This window comes from Sorex fumeus, unplaced genomic scaffold, assembly GCF_029834395.1.
Source record: "Sorex fumeus unplaced genomic scaffold, SorFum_2.1 ptg000022l, whole genome shotgun sequence".
Taxonomy (NCBI): Eukaryota; Metazoa; Chordata; class Mammalia; order Eulipotyphla; family Soricidae; genus Sorex; species Sorex fumeus.
In genome coordinates, this window is record NW_026606079.1 from 1,517,322 (window position 1) to 1,532,032 (window position 14,711).

General features: G+C 56.4%; 1 protein-coding gene across 4 annotated transcripts in view; it reads left to right on the forward strand.

Annotated features, from left to right (window-relative positions):
* PPP2R5C (protein phosphatase 2 regulatory subunit B'gamma) overlaps positions 1-14,711 on the forward strand; it is a 79,498-nt gene that overhangs the window by 10,156 nt on the left and 54,631 nt on the right. For all 4 annotated transcript variants that reach the window (XM_056113658.1, XM_056113660.1, XM_056113659.1 and 1 more), the window contains exon 3: positions 155-320. In XM_056113658.1, the coding sequence (XP_055969633.1) occupies positions 155-320 (166 nt within the window). The remainder of the gene's footprint in view (positions 1-154; positions 321-14,711) is intronic.

Below are 14,711 nucleotides of genomic sequence, written 5' to 3' on the forward strand. Positions count from 1 at the left end.
CTGTGATCGGGCGGGGCTGACCCCAGCACTCCTGTCTGTGGCCGGGTGGGGGTACCCGCGAGAAACCTCCCCTGACCCCCACGCTCCTGTCTGGCCAGGCGGGCAGCCTCGGGTGGCGCTGACAGGTGTTGCTGTTTGTTTTGTTTGGAGGCAGATTTCCAGTAGGAAGGACAGCCTGACTGCTTCCCAGTCCTCAGCGTCCAGTAAAATCAAAGTGTCAGCCCCCGCGCCCCCCATGGTGAAGAAGGACCGGCGCTCCAGCTCCTCCAGGTTCAACGCCAGCAGCAGCCGGGAGCTGCAGAAACTCCCGCCCCTGAAAGGTAACGCGGCTGCGCGTCCGACGTTCCGCGGGCCGAGCTGGCACTGTGACCCTGCGCTGGGTGCGAGACACAGCACAGACACGTACAGAGCCTACGCTGGGCTCACGGCCCCGTGTCGCAGAGCAGGACCTCGGCAGGGATGTGGGGGCCCTTGGGCTCAGGCTTCCCCCTCGGGCCTCCCTCGCGCTTGCTCTGGGAGCTCTGCTCTGGCCTCCTGGCATCAGGGAAATACCGGTAGGGTCCACAGGAGCCCCTGAAAGCACGGTGCGCCCCTGCAGTGGACTCGCTCCTCTCAGAGGCCTGGCAGTGAGTGGAGGGTTGGTGGCTGGGTGGGCAGGGGTGTGTGTGTGCTAGGACACCGCCTCACACGGCCCTAACTCCTGGGAAGCCCATTTTCCTCACAATTTCCCAGAAGGATCGTACAGCCCACAGGGCGCTGTCTTGCACATGTCTGAGCCACATTTGATCCCTGGTACCTTACGTGGGCCCCCCAGCCCCGCCAGGAGTGATTCCTGAGCACAGACCTAGGGGAGACCCTGAGCACAGCTGGGTATGGCCCGAAAACCGAAACCAAAAAATAAAATGCACAACAAAAACGAGGGCTGGAGTGATAGTGTAGCGGTTAGGTGCCTGCCTTACGGATGGCCAACCCGGGTTCGATCCCTAGCACCACATATGGTCCCTCAAGCCCACCATATTCATGAATGCAGAGCCAGGAGTAACCCCTGAGCCCTGCCAGGTGTGGGAAATTAAAGGCCCCCGCATTATTTTAAATAATAATTGAAAAAAACTTGCAAAGGGCCAGTGATCGTATAGAGGGCAGAGCACCTTCCTTACTTACACGTGGCTGACCCAGTTTGATCCCCAGCCCCCCATCTAGTCCCCTGAGCCCCCCAGGAGTGGTCCCGGAGCTCAGAGCCGGGAGTAACTCCAGAGCACTACTGGGTGTGGCCAAAGTCTGGGCTGCCTTGCCTCTGGGCCGCGGGCCCGTGCGGGGACTGGCATTTCCATGCTGTTCATGGGTGTCAGGGGCTGCAACCGGAGCGTCTGTTTCTCAGGGTATCGCACAGCTGTGCCCGTGTGTGTGCTCCGGGCCTATGGATGCATCACGGGCAGGTCCAGTCTCCGCGCAGGCTCAGGCCAGTGGCTCCATCCTCTTCCTCTTCCAGGAGTGCCATCACCTCTGTCCCATGGGGCCCGGAGGCCCACCCATCCTGTCCCATGGGCCTGGGGTCTGGGCACGTCCGGGTACTGTGCTGCAGCCCGCGGCAGGTGGGACCCGGGCTCCCACACTGCCCATGCCCAGCACTCTCTCCGTTGGCCCATCCCTCCTGAGCCGCGTCCACTGTGACCTGCGCTCTGCCGAGGCATTCTGGAGTGGGATGACACGCGCTCATTCTCCACTTAAACTTCACTGCTAAATCCGAGTCTTTTTTATTTTTTTTTTTTTGTAGGCTTTTATTTACCTGTGGTTGTCCTCTTGGAGACCCGGTGTCGTTAGAGCCGGGCTGCCCTGGCACGTCGCAGTGTCCCTGCTGCCCTCACCAGGGTCTTTCTGAGGTGCTGTCGCCATTCTGGCTTCTCGCGCGGGGACCCCGTTCCCAGGGCATGGGGTTCCTGAGGGTCCGAAACAGTCTGGCCTCGGAGTTGCTGTTGCTTCTCTTCCCTGTTCCCGGTCCCCTCGTCCCAGCTGTGGCCTCATTGGGAGCCTCGCCGATGGCTGCAGCCCCCACCCCCCAGGCCACCAGCTCCCTATGCGACTGCCGCTTACCTGACCGGGCTGGGCCTCTGCGAGCACCGGGGGTATCGGCACCTGTAAGCGGGAGGGGCTCACTGCCCTCTGCCTAGTGCTCACGGCACACTCGGGGCCCCGGGGCCTCTGCCAGCTGAAAGGCAGTGCCGGCTGTGTGCTGGGCCGTTGCCCCGTAGTGGTTGTTGGGGGCTGAAGTCTCCACACTTTCTTCCGTATCACCAATGCTGGGAAGTCGCTGAGGTGCCCTTCAGTGGACAAGCTCGGGGACAGTCCGTGACCAGACAACGGGTGTCTCTGGTCCCCTGCTGGGCCCCTGCTGAGCCCCTGCTGGAGGGGCCGAGCAGCCAGGGCGTGCCTGGGATGGGCGGGGCCCAAGGTAGCCAGCTGTGTTCGGGCACAGTTGGATGCCGGGGCGCCCGAGGTCTCGGGCCGCGTGGAGCCGTTTTCTGTGGCACCGTGAGGCATTTGCGTCTCCCCAGGCGCCTGAGTTGTGAGAAATGCAGACCCGAAGTGCAGGTTGTTGCTTTGTTTGGTTGGCTTGGGGGTCATGCCCGGCAGTGCTCCGGGCCCCCTCCTGGCTCTGCCCTTAGAGGTCACTCCTGGCTGGGTCCTGGAACCGTGGCGGGGTGAGGATGGGACCTGGTTGGTGGCGTGCAGTGGTGCCTGCCCTTAACACCTCCACACGCTGTCTACACCGCTGCCCCACCCCACTCGCTTCCGGTCTGTGGTCAGCCTCTAAGGGTCTGCTCTTCTTGGGTGCGTCTCTGTCCAGTGCGGGGTCTCTGTCCTCTGTCCCTTTCCCTCCCTGGTGCATTTGTACTGGCTCGGTGGCCAGGAGCCATCCGTTCCCATGCAGCCGGCGTCTCCCGCAGAGGGGAGTGGTATCGTGTTGTGTGTTTGGCTGCATGGTGTGCTGCCGGCACAGTGCTGTGTCAGTGGCGCGGCCACAAACAGGTGTGTCAAGCTCTCTTCTACTGCGTGTTGTTGTGACCGTGGGGGGGCGCACCATGGCCTTGTCTGCCCAGCTGTGATTTTGGGGGGCGTCTATACCATTCTCCTTAGTGGCCAGACCAGTTTCTGCTCCTTCCTGTCCACGCCCCGTGGCCCTGTGTCCCGTGTGGGCTGCAGGCTGCCCCTGCACGGCTTCCTGGCTGGAGTTCTCAGTGTTTGGGTTTGGGCCCCGCCAGGTTCCGAGCGGGGCGGGAGTGTTTGCGGGGCGAGCGTGGGGGTGCTTGTTCCTGGGTGTCTGCATGCTGCTGCTGCTGCTCTTGGCGCGTTTCCTGCAGGCAGGCCCGGATGCTCTGCGCCCTGCAGCACGGGCCGCGATCCCAAGCCGCTGCCTTGGGAGCAGCTGTCCCTTGTTTATGGACAAAAGTAGCTGACTCCAGCTGGCCTCCAGGCCCCGCCTGAGCTCACAGGTACCGTCCGCATTGTCCAGTGGGTTCCTGGGGTGGGGGCCGGAGGGAGCGGGGGAGGCGTGCAGGTATCTCGCTAGATCATTTGCTGAAGATCTTTGCCCCTCTCCTGTTTTTAATTCTCGTACCTCTGGCGTCTTTGTCTTGAGTTGACTGAAAATTCCAGAAACACGCTGGGTGGTTGTTGACCATTTGTCTTGCTCCCAACTCTAATGGAAATAGACACGTAGTTTGTTATACTTGATAGTTTAGTTTGGGCTGGGTGACAGGCCTGCAGCATTTGTGGCATCGATCATGTAGTTGCTGCACTTCGCTGTGACCCTCTGTCCCCGGACTCTGTTCCCCCGCCCCTTCCTGCCCACCCCCTGGTCATCTCAGTTTCCTCACCCAGACCAAGCGTGTGCGCTGTCCCACACGTCTGTCCCACATATGAGCCGTCATGGGGATTGGCCCTCCTTGCTCTGAGTTGCATCCCTGCGCCGGACGCCACCCAGGCGTGGAGTAGCACCAGGGGAAGGGGCTTCACTCCTCACACTGTGTGTGGCCCCCCAAGCACTACCACGAACCTCTGAACCCCGCCCCAAACCAAAATTAGAAACAAAAACAGAAAACCTGATGCCACCGGGTCGGTCGGGGCTGCAGGGAGTGGCAAGAGTTTGTCTTTGCTTAGAACTGTGCAAATGTTGGTTCTGTGTGCTCCCCACAGCCTCTGTGCACTTGCTTGTGTGTACCACACGTGTGTGTGTGTGTGTGTGTGTGTGTGATGGCCTCTGTATCCCAGTTGTATGTGTGTTACAGCCTCTGCACCCCTGTTGTGTGTGTGTCACAGGAAAGAACTGGGGGTTCCCTCCCACCCCTCAGTCCACCCCCAGGCAGGCATTTAACAAATTTATTTCATATTACTTGGTCCAGTAAAATTTAAAGGAATAGCAAATAAAATTATCATGAAACAAATTGGTAAAAATCAGTTTGTGAATTAATTGCTATATGTTTTTATCCGTTCTTAATTTAGCAGGGGACAGCCATATGCACCATTAGTGAGTGCCACTCGGTGCCTCATGCTTTGAAGTTTCTCCTGTCCTTTATTAATTTTTTTTTGGCATTTTTTGGGGGGGTCACATTCGGCAGTGCACAGGGGTTACTCCTGGCTCATGCACTCAGGAATTACCCATGGCGGTGCTCGGGGGACCCTATGGGATGCTGGGAATCGAACCCGGGTTGGCCACGTGCAAGGCCAATGCCCTCCTGCTGTGCTATCGCTCCAGCCTCTCTCCTGTCCTTTAAAGCTCTTTTAACACTTCTCATAAACTGATTTCAAGGCTCTGCATTCACTAAGCTGTTGCCCGTCTGTGAACTCTGTGTGGTTCTTTGAAATCTGAGTGACACTCTATCTGGATGGAGTATCCTTAGTGAGGTGTTCGTGAGTTTTTTTGCTCTTTCCCTCTATTCTCTCTGGCTCATAGGCTCTCATTTGATAAGTCTGCTGTATATCTTAAGCACTTTCCTTTGTGTATAAGTTCCCCTCTCTGATCCTGCTGCTTTCGATATTCTGACTCTGTCTTTGGATTTGGTCATTTTGCGTCTAATGTGTCTTGGGGTTCCTCTAGCTGGGTCTCCTTTCACGGGGGTCCTTTGGGCCTTTTGGATCTCGGTGCGTGGAATTCTCAGCCCTGGGAAGTCCTTATCAGGGACTTGTTTAGTTAGAGTTTCCTCATCACACTTGCCTTCCCGTTCTCAGGACCCCGGTGATTCTTCCGTTGCTCCTCGTGAACCCGTCCCATGGCTCCCTGGGACGCTCTTCGTCTCTTTTCAGGCTGTTCCCACCATGGGCTGTTTCCTCCGCCCCTAGGAGCTCCTCGGCCTCTTGCCTGGCTTCTGTTGTTCTGCTGTCGGGGCTTTTTCGTGTCTCCCCCATGTTCCTCACCTCTGACCGTGGCGTGTCCATTCCAACTCTCGGGCCTTCCTGTGCTTTGCCGACTCCCTGCGCTGTCGTTCCTTTGAGCTCCTGAGACACCCTCATCAGAGGGTCACTAAAGACGCCCCAGGAGCTGCTGGGGATGTTGGTCTCCCGAGGTATCGCTCTCACACACCGAGCCTGCTGGGCTTTTACAAGTTTTCCCCGTCGGTTTCCAGTGTTGCTGTGCTGGGGGTGAGTGTCGGTGGTCGCCCGCTGGGAGTTGGGGGGATGGATGAAGCAGGGAATGACTCCGTCTTCTCTGGGATGGTCAGACGGGAGCTGTGGTCTTGCCCACACTTGGGTGTCGGTCGGGTGTGGGGTCACTGGGACCCTGAACACAGAGCCAGGAGGAAGCTCTGAGCACAGTGGTGTGTTGCCTCCTCCCCCCACCAATGAAACCAATAAATCAGTCCAGCAAAGTAGTTCCCTTCAAAATAAGTTAAATAAGTTAAAAACGTTCCAGAGAATGAACTAAAAGAGGAAGAAGTAAAAAGTTAACCTCATTAAAAGTGTCCCAAAAGTATTAAATACCTATGAATCAGCTCAACAAAGGATAAAAGACTTATACATCAAAAACTATAAGACACCGTTGAAGGAAATAGAACACGAAGCCAATGGATGGAAAATGTCCCATGTTTCGTGGATTGGCAGAATTGACATCGTCAAAATGACCACCTATCTAAAACCTCCCTCAGATGCAGTGCGAGCCCATCTGGGTTCAGATGACATTCTTTAAAGCAAACACTACTGAACTTTGTGTGGAATCATAAAACGTACCAGTAACCAAAGCCATTCTGAGAGGTATTGCATCTCCCGACTCTGCGTCATGCTCTAAACCTATAATAATCAAAACAGTGTGGCACTGGAATAAAGACATTCTCAGCCCAGCGGAGTGGAGGTAGCGCCCAGAGAGGTGAATGGCAGTTAGTCTGCTCAGGAAGTGGAGCGAGGGAAGCCTCCTCAGCAAACAGCACTGAGGAAACGGAACAGCCACACACAGAATACAACCCAGCTGTTTTCTGAGCGCGGTCCATAAATGCACTTGACAAAAATGAAAGAGCTGGAAGCTTGGCCTGAAACCGTGAAGTGCCCAGGAGACAGGGCAGGGGACAGAGCGGAAGGCCTCCCTGGCAGACGTCCGTGGCGTCCTCGGGTCCCCTGAGCACCACCGGGGGCCGCTCTTGGGCCCAGAGCCAGGTGGTGTCCTTCGAGCACCACCACGGGTCGCCGAGCCCCTAAAAGAGAGAAAAGCTTTTGTCTAGCAAAAGGAAACAGAATGGTGGCTTACCTGACAGAATGGGATGTTTCTACATCATCCCTTTTTTTTTTATAATATTGACTTCAATTTTCCTTTATTTATTCACTTATTTATTTTTTGCTTTTTGGGTCATACCCAGCGATGCTCAGGGGTTACTCCTGGCTCTGCACTCAGGAATTACTCCTGGGTGGTGCTTGGTGGACCATATGGGATGCTGGGAATTGAACCCAGGTCGGGCCGCGTGCAAGGCAAATGCCCTACCCGCTGTGCTGTCACTCTGGCCCCCATCATCCATCTCTTAAGGGGCCAGCACTCAGAGAAAGAACTGAACTGTGATGAAACCAGTGATCTGGATGGGGAGGGGGCGCTGCGCAGAGCGCTTGTCGGGATGCTCTGCATTCGGGAGGCCCAATTCAGTTCCCGGCACCGCCAGGCGTGGCTCAACATCCCCCTAAAACAGGGGTCAGAATATTTTGTGTAAACACTTCTCTGTAACGCGCACACAGGACCAAGAGGTGCACAGTGGGCAGGGTACTCACGTGGCATGCAGTGGACCCAGGTTCGATCACTAACATCACAAATGGTCCCCTGAGCCCCACCGGGGGATCCCTGAGCACAACAGGGTGTGGCCCCCAGACCAAAAGGTATTTAGAAAAGGACATAAAGATGGCTAATCCACTGGCAAATAAAAATTGCTGCTTCTCATCACTGGTTGTCAGGAAAATGCAAATTAGGACACAGGAACCCTACCCGAGGCCTCTGCCAGTGGCACGGTGCAAGCTGCCATAGCAGGATCAGAGGTGGCGCAGAGGACACTCGTGCTGGCTCCTAGCTGGGAGGTCGGACGGCCACTTAGGAAAACAATGAGCAGCTTCCTGAGGAAGGTGAAGATAGGAGCGGAGCTGGATCCAGCATTTCCCTTTGAGGAACTTACTCAAACAATGCAAAGTGTTTACACAGAAAGTTCTGAAACCAGGCACAGCAGACTCGCCTTTGAGGCGGGTTGGGGAAGGGGGCTGCGGGTAAAGCCACAGTGGAGTGTGGCCCGCTGGGGACCGAGGCGAGAGGTCGCCGCTGGTCCCGTCACGGGCAGCAGCAGAAAGGACTGAGGGGCCGGTGCAGGGTGGCGTCAGTGTGCGAGTGGGGGACGGAGATGGGGGACGGAGACGATGGCCTGAGAGAGAGCTGACGGAAGCCCACGCTGCCACAAGGCAGGGCGGGAAGAAGCGGTTTCCGTTTCTGTGGGGGCGGGGCTCAGCCCATACCAGGTGGCTTTGTGGGGGAGGGGTGGGGCTGCCGGAAAGGTGCAGCAGGTGCAGGTGCAGCAGGCGCAGAAGCAGCAGGTGCAGGTGCAGGTGCAGCAGGTGTCAGTGCAGCAGGCAGAGGTGCAGGAAAAGGCCCCTACTCGGTTACAGACATGTATTCCCCTGTGCCGGCTTGTGCCGGCCCATGCAGGCCTGTGCTCTCTGTGCAGGTGTGTGCTCTGCGTGCGGGCGTGTGCTCTCTAGGTGGCATATGCCCTCCATGTGGGCATGTGCTCTTTGTGCAGGCATGCGCTCCCCATGCAGGCGTGTGCTCCCCATGCAGGCATGTGCTCCCACGCAGGCGTGTGCGCTCTCTGTTGGCGTGTGGTCTCCCGCCAGGGCAGCCCCTAGCCCGGGCGCTGTGTTGGGGCACTGGCGTCTTGCCTGCTTGCTGGGTGGAAAGGGGGTTCAGGAACGCTGGCACTCGTGCCCCACACTCTGGGACACCCTGGCCATCCGGCTTCCTTCCTGACCACCGTCTGTTGTGGTTTGGGCCACGGTGAGGAGCGAGCGGAAAGGCTCGTGGTGGCGGCTGCACACTCAGCACTCACGGGGCGGAGCAGCACGTGGAGTGGCCCTCGAGGGCACCTCCTGCCCATCTCCGCCTGGCACTCCAGGGGTCCATACCAGGCTCTTCTGGTCCCTCGGGACTGTGACCCCATGGATCAGGCCCCGCCCGCCCGAGCCCAGCCCTGCCCCAGCTCTCACACACACACACCTCTGCAGGTGCCAGCCCTGCCGGGTCCCCGTCCGGAGCCACTGCCCCAGTCAGCTTTGGGAATCGGGTCAGCGGGTGCTGGGCATTGCTGTGGCCCCAGTCACTGGCTCTGTGGGCAGTGTGTGTGTCCAGTCTGCCCACTGCCAAACCCGGCACCTCCCCAACTGCAGTCCCCAACCCAGCCTCGGTCCTTCCTTCCCACAGCTGTTCTGGTCCCACAGGGTACATTGGGCTGACCTTGGTCCCCATGGGCCCGAAGACCCTGCACCCAGACCTGAAGTGTCACTGCAGGAAGAGGCTTCTGGCACCTTCCTGGGTCCAGGGTACACACTGCCCAGCGCCTGTGAGGCCTCTGCTGTCCCCCCACTCCATGGCCTCATGATGGGCTGATGGGCTGATGGGCTGCAAGGGAGGGGTGTGGCTGCCAAGCTTCCGGTGGTGGTGATGGAGAGTCTCCTTCAGCGTGAGGAGGGGGCTGGGCAGGATGGGGCGGACCTGCCCCTACTCCTCATGCCCCCCCTGGGGTCACAGTCAGCCTCGTAGGACCAGGCCAGCACTGGTCCCTCGTTCTGCACGACAAGCCGCGGGGCTGGGCATCTCTGCATGAGGCGAGGCAGTGTCTGCAGGTTAGAGTCTGATCCAGGGTGCCCGCACACACAGCACCCACGTGCACCCCATGGGCCGCCACCCAGGGGAGCTGAAACTGCCCCCGCATCCACAAGCGTCCTACACACGCCCTCACCCTGCCCACATGCAGGAGCGGGCACTGAGCTGGGCACCAAGAAGAAGCCCATGCAGCTGGCCAGGCAGTTGGCTTTAAAGTCAAAACCTAGGGCCGGAGCGATAGTACAGCAGGGAGGTCATTTGCCTTCTACACAGCTGACTCAGGTTCGATCCCCAGCAGCCCATATGGTCCTTGAGCACCGCCACGAATAATTCCTGAGTACAGAGAAAGGAGTAACCCCTGAGCATTGCTGGGTGTGACCCAAAAACCAAAAAGAGTAAAAAGAACTCAAATGAATTCAAGACCACCTGAGGAAGGCCCCAGCCCAGGCTCCCCACAGAGCCGCCTGTCCCAGGGACCTCCTGCACCCGGGCTGTGTGGGGTTGCTCTTCAGGAAACTTCCTTCCCTGGGGGCCGCATTTGCTCTGCTCGCAGTGGCCTTGGCAGTGGCAGGCAGGGACATGGGGAATTGTTGTGGCGAGGTGGCCGTAGAGGTGCCCATTGCTGTGTTGCGGGGTTCAGGTGGGACTTAAAGGGGTGTGTGTGGGGGTGTTCTGTTGGCCAAGTGATTCCGTGGCCTGTTGCTTTTCACTCTGTGGGGAGCAGGAGGAACGTGCGTGAGCAGTTGGCAGGATTCGGGGGCTGCCTTGTGAAGGGGAGGCGGGAGGGGCCCCCAAGACTTAGACCGTGCACCCCAGCCCCACAGTCAGGTCTGGAGCCATGGAGCTCGCCCACGGCCCGGGGCAGCGTCAACCTGTTGAAGCTCCCCTCAGAGTCACGCCAATGTGGTGCACGTGTGGCCACGGGCAGGTCCCTCGTGCATGCGCACCGTCTCTCTCGTGGGTGTGCGCACGCGCTGCCCCTTCCACGTGGCCATGTAGCCTTCTTCACGGGCTCTGCGGCCCCCTCACCCACTCACCCAGATCTTCACGCATCTTCACACACGATCCTCACACGTGTTTGACGACGTGATCTCTTGTACACACCCACGTCGGCCCCTTGGTGCCACATCTGCTGGTCCCGCCTCGCCTCTCCTCTTTGAGCTCAGCCTGTGCCCAGGAGGCAGCGTCCAGTCAGGGCTCTCCCTGCTCCTCCCAACCACGGGGGCATGGCTCTCGGAGCCTGGCTTCGGTTGCCATGAAAATACCACGGAACTATTTTAGCAGAGTGTTGGTCATTCTCGGGACAACAAATCCCGAGGCTGCAGTGCTGACAGGCGTGGCCAGTTTGGAAGATGCATGGTGTTTTTTTTTTTTTAATGTCATGATCATACTATTTTTGAAAACTCTGTGCATGCTTGCGTTGTACAAATCTGTACATTTCGATGGATTTGTGGTATTTCACTGTGTGAGGTGATCCCTTTGATATCAAGGTAACTTCTGGTACTTTAGAATCACCAGTTAAAATGTGCTCTCAGTCAGAGCACATTCCTCTTGCTCAGGAGTAAATTTAGGCGATGCAAGACCAGCGCACAGTCACGACCTGCTGCTGGAAGGAAAGAGAGAGGGTAGAGGATTGTGCAGGCCAGTGGTAGAGTGTAGCCTGCACATGACTGTGCCCTGGCACCCCACCCCCACAAATTAGTCACAGAAAGATGGAGACCAGAGGGGACTGGAGCAGTAGCACAGCGGGTAGGGTGTTTGCCTTGCATGTGGCTGACACGGGTTCGATTCCCAGCATCCCATATGGTCCCCTGAGCACCGCCAGGAGTATTTCCTGAGTGCAGAGCCAGGAAATATATTTATATTACCGACTGGATTCCACGGGATGTCAAAAGACCGCGTGGCCGCCCACCTACCAGATGGTCAGACTTCTTCGTCAAGATCATGAACAATCGGTTTGAGGCCCTTCATGTTCCCGGAGCGAACAGATGCCATTGGGCTACACTAGCACGCGACAGGGACAAATGGAGACGTTACTGGCGCCCGCTCGAGCAAATTGACGACTAATGGGAAGTTAAGTGATTAAGTGATATTAAATAGGAAAAATATTACATAGAAAATTAAATAGAAAAATATTATATCAAATAGAAAAAATACATGAAAAGACACCTCCAAATCATATATTAAGCCAGTATTTTTCCTGTCAAAAATTATTCCAAGGGCCGGAGCAATAGTACAACGGGTAGGGTGTTTGCCTTGCACGTGGCCAACCCGGGTTCAATCCCCAGTATCCCATGTAGTCCTCCGATCACTGCCAGGAGTAATTCCTGAGTGCAGACCCAGGAGTAACCCCTGAGCATTGCTAGGTGTGACCCAAAAAACAACAAAAAAAGAATTATTCCAGTTACTTTTTCCAGAAAAAAAAGGTGGGGAGCAACCCTAAAATTGACTTGGAATCCTTGGGAATCTGATGAGAGGACAGTTGCTCCTAGCCGGCAGGCTGAGAGAGGTAAGGAGGGTGTCGCGTCAAAGGCATCCTGAGAAGAGTGGCTCCAGGCACCTGCTCGCCGCTGCCATCCTGAGCTCACATCCCGAGTGCCAGCCCAGTGCCCGGCCACCTCCTGTCCCTGGTGCCACCAGCAGTTTCTGCCAGGTCACTGGGGGTGGGGGCGTGTGTGAGCACCACAGAGGAAGGACCCCTGCAAGCAACGCTCGCACCCGGCCCGTGGGGGTGGGCACAGCCCCTCCGCAGGGAAGCAGGGTGGAATCGCCCCGAGACCCTGCAGGCCCACTGCCGGGTGTGTTCCCGGAATTGCTGAAAGCTAGAACTGGGTCCTGGCAATGTCAGGGGCCATGGTCTAAAGCGTTCATGAACAGATAGTGGCGGCCCCACTGCAGTCCACCCACACAGCGAGGGCGCATTAAGGGACCGCACACGGCTCACGTGTGTGAGCACACAGCTAGGCCCTGAGTCGGACCCCCCAGGGCCTCCAGAGTGCTGCCAGTGTAGCCTTTGAAGCACAGAAAATCGAGAGCTTGAAAAAGTCAAATAGGGCCTGGGTGAAAATACCCTGGGTAATGTGCTTGCCTGGCAAGCGTCTGACCTGGGTTTGATCCTTGGCATCCCATATGGTCCCCCAAGCACCTCCAGGGGGACCTGAGCATTGCTGGGCGTGGCCTGGAAACAAAATAACACTCACCCCTCCCCACAAAAAAGTCAAAATTTAGTGCAGGTTTGGTTTGAGTAGTGGGTGTAGCTTGATGGTAAGGCACAGACCTGGGATGTGTCAGGTCCTGGTGTCCACGCCAGGAAAGCAACAGTGAAATGAGTCCAGAAGGACATTCTCACGCCACCCACAATGGATGGGCCTTGGGGACACTAAGTGAAATAAGCCAGGCACAAAAAAAAAAAAAATGAAAACTCTGATTCCAGTTCTTCTGTTTGGAGCTATGCTCAGCAGTGCTCATGGCTTACTCTTGGCTCTGTGTTCAGGCTTGGGGTCCCAGGGATTAAACCGAGGTTGGCTGCATGCCAGGCAGACACCTACCCACTGCTTTCTCTCCAGCCTGGTGTTTATTTTTGGTTTTGTTTTCTTACTTGCGTTTATTATTTTAAGTAAACATTTTTACATTGTGACGCTCAGAGCTAATAAAATTTCAGAATGGATTAAGTAAAATTAATTAAAGGATCTTGATACGTATTGCCCATCTTTTCTGAACACATCATAAATTTATAGGCAGGATTACAATGTACTTTTACCAGTATTGGACAGTTACCATTGTTTAGGCTATTGATTTCATAGGTGGAGAAATTTTTTTTTTCTTTTTGGGTCACACCCGGTGATGCACAGGGGTCACTCCTGGCTCATGCACTCAGGAATTACTCCTGGCAGTACTCGGGGGAACCCTATGGGATGCAGAGAATCAAACCTGGGTCGGCCGCATGCAAGGCACTGTGCTGTCGCTCCAGCCCCAGGTGGAGAAATATTTTTCATTCAGTAATCATTTACAATTTTTCTGGAATCTGACTCATGGAACCAGAAAAGCCTTGAGTGGTTTTTCCCCTTTAATCAATAATAACAATATTAGTCTCTCGTATTTATTTATTTATTTTTGTATTGGTGGGAACAAACAAATTGGCAAGATTTTCAGTGAGAGCAGTGTCCCTTGGGTTGCTCAGTGTTCTTCTTCCTTCGTATTTATTGTCGGGGTGGGGGTGGGGGTGGGCCTCGGGGCCTCCGCGTCGGTGCCCTGCCACCGAGCCGCCTTTCCTGCTGCGAGTCTCAGTGTCCTTCCACCTCATCCTCTTCCCTCTCCTGAAAAAGCCGTGGAGGTGGCGACAGGGTGTGTCGTTTCACAGGAACTGCATGCTCATCCCTCTGTCACTCTGGTGTCCGGCGGCAGCACCTCCCGCTGCTGCTGTGCCCCTGGGCCCTTCCCGCTGCCTGAGAGCACTGGGAGCAGGCAGCCTCTCCTGCCACACCTGTCAGCGGGCTGGAGGGTTGGGCTCCCCTTGCAGTGCTCACGCTCTTCTTGCTTCCTCTCTTCCGAGGGGCATGTTAGGAGATCTTGGCAAAAACCCCTCTGACTGTGACTAGAATTGCTTTAGAACTGGAAATCAACCGGGGAAATGACGTTTGTGATGTTTCTGCTTCTGGCTTAGAAGCCCCTGGTTAGTGTGTATTCAGGCCTCTCTCCATTTTTCTTGTTTATATCTGAGCATTTTCCCATCAGTGGTTGCCGGGTCCAGTCTGTGGTTCTGTACGGACTACTTTACTTTAGGGGCCAAAGCGCTGTGTGTATGTGTGTGTGTGTGTGTGTGTGCAGGGGCCGCACTGACTTCCTTTGGTTTACTTTTTTCCTGGTTATTGATCCAGTCTGGAGCAGGTGGGCGGGGACTTCCTAATCACCTGGCAGCGTTTCCCTCGGTCCGTTCATTCACTCCCTCTCCGGTGTGTTCCCAGCCCGGCGGGGGGGGGGGGGCGGGCGCAGGAGCTGAGCTTTTGCAGGGAGACTTGCCCTCACAGTGGTGCCCGTGAGGGAGAGGAAAGCTTCCCTGGGCTGCATGATCTTCATTTGCAGACCCGGAGGTGTTCAGGGCCTTCTCCCAGCTCTGCAGGTGAATTTGCTCCCGGTGGTGCCCAGGGAACCCTGCGGTGCTGGGGGTCGAACCCGGGGTTTTCGTTTGACATTCTCTCTCCCAACTCCCCAGCTCAGCCCAGGTCACTTCAGCTCAGAAATGATCTCTGTCCTGGGAACAGTCTTGTGCATTCGCCTTCTGTTGTTTTTGAGAATTAAGATTCAAGTTAAAACTGTTGATACGAGCTTTCCAAACTCGAAAACAGTTGGGAGTTAGGGAGTCAGGGAGGTAGCTCAGAGG